Source organism: Carassius gibelio, chromosome A15 (assembly GCF_023724105.1).
Source record: "Carassius gibelio isolate Cgi1373 ecotype wild population from Czech Republic chromosome A15, carGib1.2-hapl.c, whole genome shotgun sequence".
Taxonomy (NCBI): domain Eukaryota; kingdom Metazoa; phylum Chordata; class Actinopteri; order Cypriniformes; family Cyprinidae; genus Carassius; species Carassius gibelio.
This window is the reverse complement of record NC_068385.1, coordinates 17,702,912-17,719,839: the sequence shown is the minus strand read 5'-3', so window position 1 is coordinate 17,719,839 and position 16,928 is coordinate 17,702,912. Positions and strand designations below refer to the sequence as shown.

At 37.4% G+C, this 16,928-nt stretch overlaps 1 protein-coding gene and 1 long non-coding RNA gene across 2 annotated transcripts in view; one reads left to right on the top strand and one right to left on the bottom strand.

Moving 5' to 3' along the window:
• LOC128028658 (schwannomin-interacting protein 1) overlaps nt 1–16,928 on the top strand; it is a 189,599-nt gene that overhangs the window by 41,552 nt on the left and 131,119 nt on the right. Inside the window, exon 5 of the mRNA XM_052615929.1 lies at nt 3,967–4,102. Coding sequence (XP_052471889.1) covers nt 3,967–4,102 — 136 coding nt within the window. The remainder of the gene's footprint in view (nt 1–3,966; nt 4,103–16,928) is intronic.
• On the bottom strand, nt 482–3,038 carry LOC128028680 (uncharacterized). Its single transcript, XR_008187216.1, has 3 exons — nt 2,883–3,038; nt 1,406–1,600; nt 482–1,044 (listed from the first exon to the last, which is right to left on the bottom strand). It is a non-coding gene; the product is annotated as an uncharacterized LOC128028680 (long non-coding RNA).

Below are 16,928 nucleotides of genomic sequence, written 5' to 3'. Positions count from 1 at the left end.
CAGCGTTAATGATGTAAATAATATTATTTTAAATTACTTTCGAAAGTACCTTCAAAACGGCTTACTGACGTAATCACCACCGCACTTTTAGGTCTTAGTTTATCAATAATCAAAAACAGATTACAATTATTTTTGATGGTTAGTCGCACTTGATGTTCTTAAGTTAAAGTCATTTAAAGTCAGCTGTATTTGTTAACATTAGTGAACTAAGAAGAACAAACAACGTACAGCTGTATTTTTATAAACTAACAAAGTTTAATAAATACCGTATCAAATGCTTTATTCATAGTTAATGTTAGTTAATACATCAGTCAACAAATTAAACTTTATTGTAAAGTGTTACACTAGAAAACTAGGTTTTGCCTGATAGAGAAAAATTAGTAAAAAAAAAAAAAAAACACTAATAAATTTAAAAATTAGTCAGAAGAGTTTAGTAACCTTGTTTTAAGTGACATTAACCAATTAAGCAAACAGACACAGCTTTATCCACTAAACCATTTATTTAGCTTTCAGTTTCAGTCACCAATTCAAGTAAAAAGATAGATAGATAGATAGATAGATAGATAGATAGATAGATCTAAGAGAAAAACAAATGTTGAGAGATTCAAACAAGAAGTAACCAATAAGTAGAATAAAATATCCAATAAAAAATAGAAGCGCAAGTGTCTGAGAGTGAGTCTGCAGCCAGACCCTTCTCCATTATATTATAATACAACTGTACTACTGACTATTCACTGAGTAACAAAAGTACTACATATGCTTCCTGTGCATGGTTTCTAACAGAATGGAATCAGAAAAAAGTTGACTGGCACTCATCTATACCACAGGTTATACTAATATTTACATTTATTCATTTAGTAGATGCTTTTGTTCAAATCGACTTACAAATGAGGACAGAGTTGAAGCAATCAAAAAACAAAAAGAGCAATGACATATAAGAGCTATAACAAGTCTCTGTCACCACACTGAGCCCTCCTCCTGTGATTGCCATTTTACAGTCAGTATCCATCAGGTGTATGGTAGGAAAGGTGTAGACGGGTCCCCCTTTCATAAAATAAATAAAAAGAATAATAACATAATAACAACAATAACAAAAATAAAGAGAAAAAAAGAAAACACTTTTCAGATTCATCAGATTCTGTTGCATTCTCTTTGGCTCAGACAGTGGAGCTACATACACTGCAGAACTGCAGAAACAATCAGAAGCTAATGTATAAGCTTCACAATATACGATGCATTTCATGTTCTTGTCTAGACTGATAAATCTTACATTGTTTTCTAAAACTATTGCTTTACATTTTTAACAGATGGGCTAAAAAGGTACAGAAGAATATTACCTGAAAAGATTTGAAACAAGATATTTTACAGTTGATGAGTTTTTTTTTTTTTAATTTAATATACTCACTCCAGTAGGTGTCCTGAAGTATGTGTATTTTTTGAGTACATCCTCCTCAGACATTCCTTCCGTGCTTTCTCAGCGTCTCCAGGAGAATGTTCCTGTCATGTGGTCTTTGACAGTCCATGTGTCTGGATGTGTTTCACTTTGTAGCACATTCACATGTGCCTCAACAGACATTGAATCCTCCCCAACAGAAGTTTCCTTCATCAGAACAACAGAAACAGATCATGCTTAGACCGTGACAGATATGAAAAACATCTAAATACTTACTGAACAAGGTGCTTTAGATATAAAAAATAATAAAAACATTGAACTGCATAAACATTAAGATGATGGTCAGGCAGTGAAGAAGTGGAGTACATACAAAAAGGATTTAAATATCTGTAGTACAGTATCTTCCTTACATTAACCTGCACTAAGTGAAAGTGTAAAATTGATTAACAGTGCAAAAATAAATGATGCATATGGCAGTGTGCTTACATATTCTACAATAACCTGCAAGTGGAGCACGTTCTGCTTTACATTTCAGTTGTAGGGATGTGTCAGATGTGCTTAAAACACAAACTTGACTGATTGTCATTTTCCAGCAGATAAAGATTACAACATCTTGTTACTACAATATTGTGTGTGATTATGTTGATAGAGATAAATCAATGGTTTAAAATCAATTTAACTTACACAGTCATTTCTTTCTGTATTTATGTGCTAATTTGCATAAATACCACAACAGATCTAAACATTGGGTATAACCAGGTGAAAATGTCTTGTTCGATCTTGTTGATAACAGTAAAATACTTAATATTAAGGTCTGAATGGAACCAGTTTAGGCTACCCATGAGCATTAATACAGAGAGGCAGGAAGAAGTACTTTAGAAACCAGCCTTTATTAGTTTGGTCCGTGGGACTGTTTCTGGAAATTTACTTTTTATTTTGCCTACCTTTTGTCTTCTGCATTCTCCTTACTATTGTCTCATGTTCTTGCCTCAGACTCGTCCCCCAGAAACAGCCCCACATATAATCTCTTAAAAATTAATAAAAGATCCAGCCTAAGTAGGAACCAAAGTACTTCTTCCTGCCTCTCTGTATTAATGCTCATGGGTAGCCTAACTTAAATGGGTTCCACTCAGATCTTAATATTAAGTATTTTACTGTTATTTGTCAACAAAATTTAACAAGACATTTTCACCTGGCTAGACCCAATGTTTAGATCTGTTGTGGTATTTATGCAAATTAGCACATATTTAATTAGACTATGCACCATTTGTCCATGTTAACAAACGATTACTATCTCTGTAATATTGATACTCTCTGTTATTAGTTATAACTAACGTTAACCCTTAAACACAGGGGTCGTCAAGTTCGGTCCTGGAGGGCCCGTGTCCTTCAGAGTTTAGCTACGACCTCATGACCGCCTGGAACAAGTTTGATGACCCCTGCTTAAATATGTCAGATTAAAAAATAATAATAATAATAATTAACTTACCTGAGACGAGGTGTGAGCGCTTGGCTGCTGATCCGCCATTTCGGCGTCAGTGGTTTAAAACTTTGGTGGGGCGCAAGCGCACTTCGTTGAATCGATTCATCTTCCCTCGGATAGTAATGCCTGTGACCTTGATGACGTATTTTTGACAGCCGTTTCGCACACCTCATTTCGTGGTCGTAATTTCGCATGTCGTGTGTGTAACAGAGCTATTGTGAAAAAAAGCGCCGTGTCTGTAAACTGTCACAGTCGTACATTTTAGAGTTGTACTCTAAAAAACACACAAAATCGCGTATCTGTAAACTGTCGTGGCCGTAGATTTTGGAATCCAACTCTGACAAAAAACAGAATTACGTACAATAGTTTTAAATTACGCACGGGTATATTAAAATTACACACAAATGTTTTGAATTACGTACGATTATTTTTGAAAGTGATTTTATTCCATAAATCCCAACCCTATAGTAAGTACAAGTGGTTAATTAACATTACTGAGTAAGTTTATAATTATACATTAAGAAAGGGTTGCACTTTATGTTGAGGTGTCTCTAATAGAGAGTAATTATAGGGTTTGTTTTTGACCCTCTAACACTTGCACTTTCTATTCTTTTTCTTTTCTTACTACGTGTTTTCTTTGTACAGAGAGAGAGCCTTGAATACAAGCGTTTTCTATTCTTATGACTTCCTTTATTTTGTTAATTATTATTATTTTTAAAGACCCTCTAACAGTTGTGTTCCCTATTCTACTATTTTTCTGTTTTATCTAATTTCTTTTCTTTTTTTCTTATTTATAAAACAACAACAACAACAATATCCTTGCTATACGTGTGCTGTGTTAGTCTAACCGACACTTGTCACAGCACTTATATATTATTGCCCTTTTGTTGGTTTGATTGTTTCTATTGTCTTCACTTGTAAATCGCTTTGGATAAAAGTATCTTCTAAATGACTAAATGTAAATGTAATTATGCATACGATACTGTTATTGCTATAGTAATTACTTGTAACATGTAACAAACACTCTGTAAAATGAAGTGTCAGCAAATAAAGCATTTGCTAATTCAATGTTGCTCATGTTAACTGTCAGCATCCAGCATGACTGGCGAGACTTCCTGCAGACACAGGATATCCTGGAGAAGAGAAGCCCCTCCCCTCCCTCTCTGTCCTCAGACAAGATGAGCACGTCCATCAGCATGACCACCCTATCAGATGGCAGCACGCCCGTAAGCCCCGCCCTCATTTCTCTTCTGCAGGCTGATGGTGTAGATGCAGGAGATTGTGGTGTTTGTTTGGTCAGGTTGGTCCGGAGTTCTACATACAAACCTGATTCCAAAAAAGTGGGGACACTGTACAAATTGTGAGTAAAAATAGGGATGGAATAATTTACAAATCCCATAAGCTTATATTTTATTCACAACAGAATAAAGATAACATATCAAATGTTGAAAGTGAGGCATTTTGAAATGTCATGCCTAATATTGGCTCATTTTGGATTTCATGAGAGCTACACATTCCAAAAAAAGTTGGGACTGGTAGCAATAAGAGGCTGAAAAAGTTAAATGTACATATAAGGAACAGCTGGAGGACCAATTTGCAACTTATTAGGTCAATTGTGAACATGATTGGGTATAAAAAGAGTCTCTGAGAGTGACAGTGTCTCTCAGAAGTCAAGATGGACAGAGGATCACCAATTCCCCCAATGCTGCGGCGAAAAACAGTCGAGCAATATCAGAAAGGAGTTTCTCAGAGAAATAATTAAAAGAGTTAAAAAAAAAAGTTATCATCATCTACAGTGTATAATATCATCCAAAGACACAGAGAATCTGGAACAATCTCTGTGTGTAAGGGTCAAGGCTGGAAAACCATACTGAATGCCTGTGATCTTCGGCTCTTAGACAGCACTGCATCACATACAGGAATGATACTGTAATGGAGATCACAACATGGGCTCAGGAATACTTCCAGAAAACATTGTCTGTGAACACAATCCACAGTGCTATTCACCGTTGCCGGCTAAAACTCTATAGGTCAAAAAAGAAGCAATATCTAAACATGATCCAGAAGCGCCGGACTTTTCTCTGGGCCAAGGCTCATTTAAAATGGACTGTGGCAAAATGGAAAACTGTTCTGTGGTCAGACGAATCAACATGTGAAGTTCTTTTTGGAAAACTGGGACGCCATGTCATCCGGACTAAAGAGGACAAGGACAACCCAAGTTGTTATCAGCGCTCAGTTCAGAAGCCTGCATCTCTGATGGTATGGGGTTGCATGAGTGTGTGTGGCATTGGCAGTTTACACATCTGGAAAGACACCATCAATGCTGAAAGGTATATCCAAGTTCTAGAACAACATATGCTCTCATCCAGACGTCGTCTCTTTCAGGGAAGACCTTGCATTATCCAACATGACAATGCCAGACCACACACTGCATCAATTACAACATCATGGCTGCGTAGAAGAAGGATCTGGGTACTGAAATGACCAGCCTGCAGTCCAGATCTTTCACCCATAGAAAACATTTGGTGCATCATAAAGAGGAAGATGTGACAAAGAAGACCAAAGACAGTTGAGCAACTAGAAGCCTGTATTTGACAAGAATGGGACAGCACTCCTGTTCCTGAACTTGAGCAACTTGTCTCCTCAGTCCCCAGACGTTTGCAGACTGTTATAAAAAGAAGAGGGGATGCCACACAGTGGTAAACATGGTCTTGTCCCAACTTTTTTTTAGATGTGTTGATGCCATGAAATTTAAAATCAACTTATTTTTCCCTTAAAATTATACATTTTCTCATTACATTACATTTAAACATTTGATATGTCATCTATGTTGTATTCTGATTAAAATATTGAAATTTGAAACTTCCACATCATTGCATTCTGTTTGTATTCACACTTTGTACAGTGTCTCATCCTTTTTGTAATCAGGTTTGTACTTTGAGGAGTATCAAAGGCCTTTGATAATGCTTGCATTCTGGACATGTTCCATGGTATTATTTGACTTACTTTGGAGTATCGTGTAAATATGAGACCAAGGACATGGAGCAGATGCTCTATAGTGCTGAAGAGGTTGTGACTGTTGTTTGATCTGGATATCTCACACCTGGTTGAGTATCTCATATGTGACCAGTAGAGGGATGTGTTGTTTAGGCATTAGTGCACAGTACAGCATCACACACACTCACTCTCACATTCATTCACTGCAGCTTTTATCCAGTGTTCAGTTTATTTGTTCATGGCTGTTTTACAATATATGTGGTTGCAAATCAGCTTTAGAAAAACATAGTCTGTCCCGTATGCAGGAGTGCGGTATAGACACAGGTTATGGCTGGAAATAGAAAATGGATATTTGGTGTATATTGCATGTAACCATAAACACATTTACATGTCAGTGATGACTGTTGGGGGATCAGAAACTTGGGCCGCGTCTGAAATCTCATATTGTCAGAGTAAGTTCTTCTTTTGATCAATTAAATGAGTAAATTATGTATAGTATGAATCTGTGCAGTATGAACATAGTATGAACATTTGTCATATGTTTATCATATGTAATGTGCATTAAAAAATGCAATGAGTAATTTTAAATTGAAATAAAATTGTGAGTAAAAAGTAAATTTTTTTCTTCAGAAATGTAATCAAGTAAAAGTTCAAGTTCAAGTAGTGAGTTTAATTTGTACTTGAGTAATGTACAGATAACCCTAAAATAATACTTACTAGTACATTAATCAAGTACAATGACTCAAGTATTTTACACCCCTGGAGATCCGAGTCTAAATTGGGCTCATGCAAAGTTATAATGGTTCCACTAGAGGTCAGTATGGGGCTGTAACTCTAATAATGCCAATCTTCACAAATGCTATGTTCATCATCATCATCACCATTTACCTTAAGTCCATGAACAGACCGCAGGGAGTCTGCAAAAAATAAATAAATAAATAAAAGTGCTTAAATAGTTTTATTATAACATCCTCTTGTTAAACCACGCTAAACACGTAAATGTCTCCCTGTCGGAAGAGCATAGTGAATCCACTACAAGTTTAAGGATGTAAACATTGACTAGTTAATATCTTTATGTCACAAGAAGATGATGTGTCTCACTCAGTCTATTTCTCATGTGGTTTTGAATTCTGTTCTGCCAGTGTTAAAGCACCAGACGGGAACAGATAAAGGCACCTCTGTCTATTCCTCTCTTTCATGACACTCACATTAAATATTTAGAGACTGTAGAATGCATCAGAATGAGGCCTTGCATGTCTTTGCAGCAGCAGTATGTGTCCGTGGTCCACCGTAATGCGTGTCGATCTGATCTTACGATCACCGGTCACTGGTGGGTGGTTGGGGACGTGTCTGATATTAAAGGTCGATTGATATGATTATGATTGGGGCTCTATTCATTAAAGCCGTGAGTGTGATTGTCTGTTCAGAGCCGCTGGGAATAAAACAACCATTACTGATTCATCACGCATCCTGCAGCACAGAGGAAGACGAGGAGAGACAGATGTCCTCAGAACAGAAAGATACGCTGTGCATGACTGATCAGAGTTTGTGATCATTAATTATTGAAAAGCGCTTACGACGCAGTGCCTTCATTTGACGTAATGTCATCGTTTCAACTCAAGTAACTCAGTGTGGGGTGAAAACAGCTTCTCAGTATATGGGTGTGGTCTGGCAGAGGCAGACTGAAACACTCCAGATATGAATTTAGTGGGAGGGATAGATGATTTGATAGGGATAACTGATGTGAAATTTGTCATGTTGTTCCAGATCTGTATAACTTTGCTCTGTTGAGCACAAACAGACGTGGTCAGGATTAACTGTTTTTGTATGGAAACAGCACTGTTGCTGTAAAATGTGCATGCTATTTTATTTTGACAACTGTAATAGCCCTTTGTTTATTGTGCAGTACAACATTATGAATCATAATTTGCAGCTTTTTAAGAAAGAATCAGATTTGGTGGAAGGAGTTACAGGACATTAGTTTCAGACACTGAATTAGACCATCCACATGTCCTCCTTCCAAAACATCACCTTACTACAGACATAAACTAACAACAGAGAGTGTTCACGATTGGCCACAAGGATTGGGATGTTTACACAGAGACAGATGTGATCACTCACCGTACATTTATCTGTATGATATGTGCCAGTTAGTAGTGTCATTTGTTGTGACATTCAACATAAAAAAGCTAAAGCTAATAGTTAGGGGATGCTGTTAAACAACTACACCACTTCAATTTCAGTATGAGATCCTAAATTGCGTAGAGGTTCGCCTCACAGCTATCAAAATCATTTAATGTTATTGAGATGTAATTATCATAAATACCATGTTTTGTCATTAAACTCTAGATGGAGCAGGTTGATGGGTCCTTAAAGGGTTAGTTCACCCAAAAATGAAAATTATTTTTCGGACTATAAGTCGCACCTGAGTATAAGTCGCATCAGTCCAAAAATACGGCATGACGAGAAAAAAAAAAAACATATATAAGTTGCACTGGCCTATAAGTCGCATTTATTTAGAACCAAGAACCAAGATAAAACATTACCATCTACAGCCCCGATAATGATTCTCTTGGTTCATTTCTCTCGGTTCATGTCAAATGAATTTTGATAAGTCGCACCTGACTATAAGTCGCAGGACCAGCCAAACTATGAAAAAAAGTGCGACTTATAGTCCGGAAAATACGATATGTCATCAATAACTCACTCTCATGTCGTTCAAAACCAGTGAGACCTCCGTTTATCTTCAGAACACAGTTTAAGATATTTTAGATTTAGTCCGAGAGCTCTCAGTCCCTCCATTGAAGCTGTGTGTACGGTCTACTGTCCATGTCCAGAAAGGTAAGAAAAACATCTTCAAAGTAGTCCATGTGACATCAGAGGGTCAGTTAGAATATTTTGAAGCATCGAAAATACATTTTGGTCCAAAAATAGCAAAAACTATGACTTTATTCAGCATTGTGTTCTCTTCCGTGTCTGTTGTGAGACAGAGTTCAAAACAAAGCAGTTTGTGATATCCAGTTCAGGAATAAATCATTCGATGTAACAGGATCTTTTTGAACCAGTTCACCAAATCGAACTGAATCGTTTTAAAAGGTTCGCGTCTCCAATACGCATTAATCCACAAATGACTTAAAGGGAGGGTGAAATGCTCGTTTTCACTCAATATCCTGTTAATCTTGAGTACCTATAGAGTAGTACTGCATCCTTCATAACTCCAAAAAGTCTTTAGTTTTATTATATTTATAAGAGAAAGATAGTTTGTACTGATTTTTCCCGGAAAAATACGAGCGCCTGGAGGTGTGACGTGTGGGCGGAGCTACAGAATCACGAGCGCGAGTAGGCTTTTGCGTTGAGAGCGTTTGAAAGCTGTGACTTTACCGTGAGGACAAAACCATCCAAAACAAACCATGGCTTACAGTCAGATTCAGCGTATATTTATGATCCAGAATCAGATCCAGAGGCTGAAATTTAACAAGAGCAGCATCAGCAACGACGCTTCTATGTGGTGTGTTGAAACTGTATATATTTGCTTAGCGGTTTTGGAAAATTATGAAGTTCCACTTTATGTTGTCTATCGATTAACGATATCGCTGGGTATTAAGTGTCCCCAACTAGGCAAGCCAGAGGTGACAGCAGCAAGGAACCACAAATTCCAGGCTGCAGCAAAGTCAGATTGTGCAGAAGAATCATCTGTTTCCTGTGGTCCTGTCCTGGTGGTCCTCTGAGACAAGGTCTTTACAGGGGATCTGTATCTGGGGCGTCTCGTTGTCCTGGTCTCCGCTGTCTTTCAGGGATGTAGAGGTCCTTTCTAGGTGCTGATCCACCATCTGGTCTGGATACATACTGGATCCGGGTGACTATAAATTTTGGCATATAAAATCTTTTTAGTCAAACAATAGCCTATTATTAACAAAGGCCAGTATTTTTTATATCAATACTGATACTGATGTATCTATTAAATGTATTTTCACCTCAATTTTGGCCATTCATTATAGTCATTCAGCATTACAGTAAACTGAAAGACATTTATTTTTTTACATTTAGTAGGTTTTGAAATATATAACTTTTAATTTAAGTGAACATAGAACAATCTTCACATTAACTATAAAGTGAATTTAATATTTTTGGCATAATTGAGTGCGTTTTTGTCGGTTAAAGAGCTACTGGTCTGAAGTGATTCAGCGTATGCAAACAGCCGAACATGCAGCCTTTCAAACTTAAACTAGAGTTGTTAATATCTTACAACCCCCTCACACAAGCACTTGTCAACACTGCCGTCTATTGATGTTGTTGAAAAAATTGTAAAATGATGTTGATGCGTCTATTCCTTTTCTTTTTTGGCTGTGCGAAACAATTGCCTGGGCTAGTATTGCCACCTTGTGGACAAACTATTTAGTACAAAAACATTTCAAGGTGTATGTACCACCTGTGCATACTCTACCCTTGGGCCAGATGAAGATGATTGGCATGCTGGATTGGGCCAGCAGGCTGCCAGTTGAAAAGACCTGGTCTATATTCTTATACTGTGTTTATACTCCTTATAGGGGAATAATCCTTTTGTAACCCTTATCGAACTAGAACCAATTACCGAAGACTGAGAACTAGAATAAGATTACATGCATTCTTGTGTAGAGTATGGCTTGTGGATGATCTTTACATTCTAGAACTTCCTGGCTCTGCTCAAATTTATGACCAGGAGGTTCTTGATGTTAAGTTTTGAAAAGAGAACCCAAGATCAGAGAAATGCATAGAGACAAGTTTTTTTTGATTGTTAAAAAAAGTCCCAAAACATCAACCCCAATGGGGAAAACGAAACACGAGAATCCAAGGCCAGGCAGAGTTTGTAACCAAGAGGTCAATCAGGATACGAACAGTCCAAATGAGCGAGCAGAAGCAGAGCAAGAGCAGTTGTCTCCATAAAGGCAGAGAGCAGATCAAAGGTGAAATCCAGGGCAGTCCACTGGTCAGAAAGTGTTTGCAGGAGAGGATTCCATAGTAGCAGTGACGACTTTCACTGGGGAAAGGAGCAGGAATCTGTTTCAACAGACTTGAACACAAAGAGCTGTAGGATGCTGGGTCCTAAAATCTGGAACAAGCAGACAAGGCCCTAAAGTAGGTGCAGTAAGTTCTAAGTCTGGAAAACGCAGATGAAAGTAGGTTAAAGTGAAGGTTTTCTTGCTTGATCAAATGTCTGTACTTCTCTCTCTTACAGGACTGAAACTCAGAACTGGGTATTGCTGTTATATCAGTTATTGCCTCTTTAAAATTTTGCCAATACATTTCTCACTTCCCAAACCATAATCAGAATAGCTTTGGCTTTATTCTACTCAAATAGAGACCAAACATGATGGAAAAGGGGGTTTTATGAAATTTTGATGGCGGTCAAAGGCTAAAACCTTGGGAATGAATGTCTAGAAGGGTGAAAGGCAGAAACTGCATTCCAATCAAAATGTAGCAAAACTTTGTCCACTGAGAGGGGCTCTGCCCTAAACTTGACCCTGGAATTTCCACCACACCTTCTTCAAATCCATTGATCTTAATGTTTCCAGCCTCCTAATACATTCCTTTCCATTTTGACCCTGTCACCCTTGCATCAATTTTGGTCATACTCAAACCCCAACACACTCATTTTACTGTCCGTACACCTGAACCACTACATGTCTTATGCTTAATCATTCTCATCTGGATAGAGTTCTTTGTCTCCCCTACATCTCTATTCCCGTAGCAAAAAATACAAATTAATCTTATTCAGAAGAATATTGAGGGGCATTCTATACACCCATACTTCATTCCTGCCAGGCATTTAAAAAAAAGGGAGGACTGTAATTAGCAAAAGAAAGAATGGGAGGGACTCAATAGGTTAAAGGACAGATCTGCATCATGCAAAGGAGGGGTTTGGAAAGATTAATCGCTGAGCAACTTTTGGGAGTTGTTTGAGCAAATAAGGTAAACATAAATGCATATTTTAAGAAAATGAAAGTGTTTTTTGACCATGCATGTCAACCCATTGTTGGGGACTCCCAAAACCGAAATATGAATCTTTCATAATCCATAATAAGTTTAAAAAGGATAAAGATAAAAAGGATAGGGAACATCAGGGTGTCTCCGCGAAGAAGATTTTTAATACTGAGACTGAAAAAGACTTAGCAGCTGTAACTAAGTGTTTTTGAAAAAAAAAAAAAAAACAGAAAGCAGCAGGAAAGATTAATTTAATGGACAATATGAGTGCCAGAGTAAAAGTGGATGGTAATGGATAAGATGATAATGTGTGGGGTCTGGAAATATACAAAAGAGGAGTTTTTGGAATAGCAGACTTTAAACCAACATCATGAACTCGAAGTAAGATAAGGTCTAAAAGATCATGAGATAGTGAGGTTAAATTGTTCAAGACTAATAGGAATCAAATGTGAGGGGAAAATGAGCCCAGATAGAGGATTATGAGAAATACAGTTCCCAAGAGTGAAGGAGTTAAAACTCTAGGGATGTAGCTCTCTGGTGGCGGTCCGGAGAGGAGATTCCATAGTTGTTACAGTCAGGATTGGCAAAACATACAGGGTCTTTCAAACCACAATTCTTTTTTTATCATACATTGCCAATGTCTTTGAGTTCAACCTCAATTCTAAATTAAGTTAAATTCTGTGATAAGCAGTTGTGTCGATATTCAGCTCCAAGCAGTTCAATAATGATATAATTCAGTTTAATAACAGTGTCAGTGTTGCAAAATCTGTCAATTATAAACAAATTTGATTTGGCTATAAAGCAGCTCTATGGAAGAAAATAATGTCATTATTCAACTCAATTCAATTCTAGTTTTTTGCTCATCCAATATTTTCAATGCTGAAATCCCAACTAAGCAAGTCAAAGTGTGACTGTGGCAAGGAACCCAATCTCCATTAGGTGACATAATTGGGGGAAGAATTGTTTCGGGGCCAGTTCTCCTCTGGCTAAATCTGGATACATTACAACATAATTAGGTGAGAAGGAAGAGTTATAGTCTGTCCAGCAGGTTGAAACCACTGAGCAGATGCACAGAATGAAACAAACAACAGGGAGGAAACCATGTATGATTCTAGTCATGGGCCAACCAAAAAGAAAACAAGAAAAAAAAAATGCTGTAATCAAGACATGACCACATAAAGACACCCAAAGCAGCAGATCATCCAGATGCAAAGATATAAACAGTGTTGCTGCATCTTAGGTAACCAGCTTGACCTCATCTTTTCACACAATTATATCACAGATAATATCTTGGTAGAACCATTGCAATTCTCGGATCATTTCATTATTACTCTTAATCTACATCTACCTTCTTCTGTACCACCACCCCCTCTGCCAGTGTTGTTTAGACGAAACCTAAGGTCTTTTTTCTGCTTCTTGACTTTCCTCTGTGGTATCATCCTCACTTCCCACCCCGACACACTTCTCCTCATTAGATGTGAATTGTTCCACAAATATGCTATTTTCTATCCTAACTACGCAGCTAACAGAATTTTGTTACGAGAACGTTCTCCAAATTTTCAGTGTTGGTTCTAGGAACATAAACATTTTCAGTTTTCTTGATCTTAGAGAAACGTTTTTAAAAGTTATAATGTTCCTCAAACATTCTGTCTTAAAGTGTTAAAATTATTTATTTTCACATTGGAATTCACATTTCACATTAATTAAACCACTTTAATGCAGTCATTTGTCTGTCACTAAAACAGACATGTTAAACCACTTTATCAACAAATAAATATTTTCTGAAAACATCTGCAATTGTTGCCAAAAAAATAGCAACTCAAAAAAAGTTGAGGGTCAAGAACCCAACTAAATCAAACACTGATCTCCATGATGGTGACATCAAATGAAAAATTTTCAAGAAGACGTCAAAATCTAAACCTCTGTTGATTCTCAATAAGAACTTTTCTAAACATGTGACAAAAATAAAGTCAATCTGGTTAGTAATACTGTAAGTGAAGCTGGTAATGTGGAGTTGTTTAATCAGATCTTGAGAGATTTAAAGTCTTATATCTTCAGTTCATCTAAGGCTGTGACTGAAGAAAGTTTTTTATTTCTCTTTCTTTCAGGGCTAGTTCCCAAGTGTTTGAATGGTTGAACATTTCAGGAACATCATACTAACTTTTAAACAACATTCTACTAACATTAAGGAAACCAGACATTTTTATGTTCTTGAAATGTTACAAATAAATGTTCCTAGAATGTTGAATTTTAAATGTTGAAATTAACCTGACAGAACATTTGAGGAACATCATACCTTTAAAAACGTTCCTCTAACATCAAGAAAAATGGACATTTTGTTATGTTCCTAGAAACAACACTGAATTTTTGGAGAATGTTCTTGTTGTTAGCTGGGTAGCTGCCTAGACAGTATCTGTCCAGTTTTCTTCAGACCTGAACAAGCTACTCCCTACAGCCCCTGGTTAACCAAAGTCATCCGTAAGCATCAGACTAAACTCAGGGCAATGAAGAGAATATGAGACAAAATCAAAACATTCAACTGCTCTCAGCAGGTATCAGTGACTGCTATCTTAATTTTCCACCAAAGTTCATGGTGCCAAAACTACCTTCTTCTATAACAAGATTAACAGCTCATCAGACACAAGCTAAAACATTCAGTACTCTCCTTTATCCCCCTCGACCACCTGTTTAACTACTGCTGATTTAGCTAATTACTTCACAAAGAAAACCACATCCATCAACAGTCATTTCCCGACTCCACTCACCCAAGATCTGTCAGACTCACACAGCTGACCATCTTCTCTCCTCCTTGTCTCCTCTTACAGAAGATGAATTCTCTAAATGTATCCTCTCTAGCCACCCTACCACTGGTCCTATCTTAACCCAATCTCCTCACATCTCCTACAATCTCACATACATCAACAGAACAATATTTAAAAGAAACCCAAAATAACTTGTTCTCCCAGCAACCTACAAACACCAGAGTAACAAATCATTAACCACTGCCATTGCTATACAAACAGGAAATGGCATATAGAAAAAGAGTCATGCCTTTTGGCAGGCGTGTACTACAGCTCCATCAGTCTGCTTGACCACAAACACACACACACACACACACAAAATGACATATCATTTAGAAAATAGTTTTAAACAGTTTTTGTGTGTGTATGTGTGTGTGTGCTGTCATTTATGGTAAAAGATGTATGTTGAATGTTGTGTCTAAATGGTTCTCATCAAAGTCAATGACAGAACAATATTGTGTTAATTCATGTCAATCTACAGTAAGTAAAATAATTCATGTGCTGTCTACAGTAAGTAAAGTCTCGAGCACTAAAGGTTAACGGATATAAATGATTCAACTAACACTGTCAGTGTAAAGTAGTTAACAATCAGTTGAATGTGGAATTATGCAACTGAAAGCACAAATCGACTCGCATCTTATTATTTAACACAGTTATTCATGCATTGCATAGTCTCAGTTATTAAGCTCAAATCTTGCTGTGTATGATTAGTTTCACGCCTGTGACCTCATCATCATTAATCATGTTGACTGACCTCAGCAGCGCTCTGAAAGCATCGGATCGTCTCTTCTGAGCATCTGCTAACAGACTGCTTTAGAGGTGCTGATGTGTGTATCTCAACAAAACATGCCCAGATCACATTCCATCCCAAGATTAAAGAAATTAAAAAAAAAAACTATGAATGTGTGAACGTAAGAATACAGCGTTTCTAAAATTATTTCTAAATCTGCATGTGTTCTCACGCTGTCATTAAAATTATTAATGCAGCAGTGTGTGTGTGTTCAGCTAGTTGACCCATATATTCGGATTATAGTGTTATGGCAGCAGCATATAGGAACATTTGTCTGCTTAGATGCTGGTGGCCTACACAAACTGCCTCATAAGTTTATAGAAAACTGTGTTACTGCAGTCTACACTGTAGGCTTTAGGACCTCAGGGAAAACACGGTGAAGCTCAAGGGAGACAAATGAGACCCTGTTTCCCTCTGAAAGTTAATCTGCTATGAAAAATCAATGGTTTAGACACTTTCTTCTAATATTTTATAATATTTCTCTTGTTTTGTTTATACTGTTAAATGGCTGCAGAGTGAAAAGCGTTTTTAGCTGTAGTTCTCCTTGTATACAGTTCCAGCAAAATAAACCAACAGTCCAGGAGGAAATGGTAGTTTTCAGACAAGAGAATTTTGACTCCAGCCTTTATGGTTCCATACTGTATTTATGACCTAAAATGCAAATCTCACCAACTTTGGGATGTCTTTAACTTACAGTCTCTGATGGCCAGACACATTTAGGGCAGAAAAAAAAGAAAGAATAATTGGCAAAACAGTAAAAATACCTTCGGTGCTTTGACCCCTAAAACAGGTGTGTGTGAGGGTTACAGAAAATATAATTAGTGCAATAGTATAAACCACAGAAGTCAAAGATACACCCACTGTGATGGAAAAACAAATATGTGGCTGTGTGTTTGTGTGTGTGTGTGTGTGTGTGTACTAAAACTTTTTTACATACAGAGCCTTTGGCCTGTAACTGCAAATTGGTGAAGTGGATTTTCCTTCATGCTGTGTTGCTCTAATACTCCTGCAGAAGGCATGCAGGAATAATGAACCCAGCCGATCCGACTGAGCAGACCAGAGAAACTCTCTTATACACTGGGAGACTTGTGTTGAAGATTCAGCAAAGACTGATAAAAGATTCTGGTAACAAGATTTACATGGCTTCACTGATTAAAGACCAGACATGCCGCCACATTCTGGATCATCTAGAGGTTTAGTTAGACGGACTGGAAGGCCTCCCAGTAGAATATTGCAGTAGTCCAGTCTTAAAATGACAAGAGCTTGGACGAGGAGCTGTGCCACATATACTAACAGGAAGGGTCTGATATTCCTGATGTTGTAAAGCACAAATCTTCATGACTGGGCTGTCATTGAATTGTGGGTAGAAATCTCAGTTGGTTGTCAAACACAACACTCAGGATCCTCCCCGGTCGATGTTAGTGTTGAAGACACTAGTTGAGCAGTGATGTTGTGGTTAACTGACAGGTCTGCAGGGATTACACGGAGCTCATTCTTCACAAA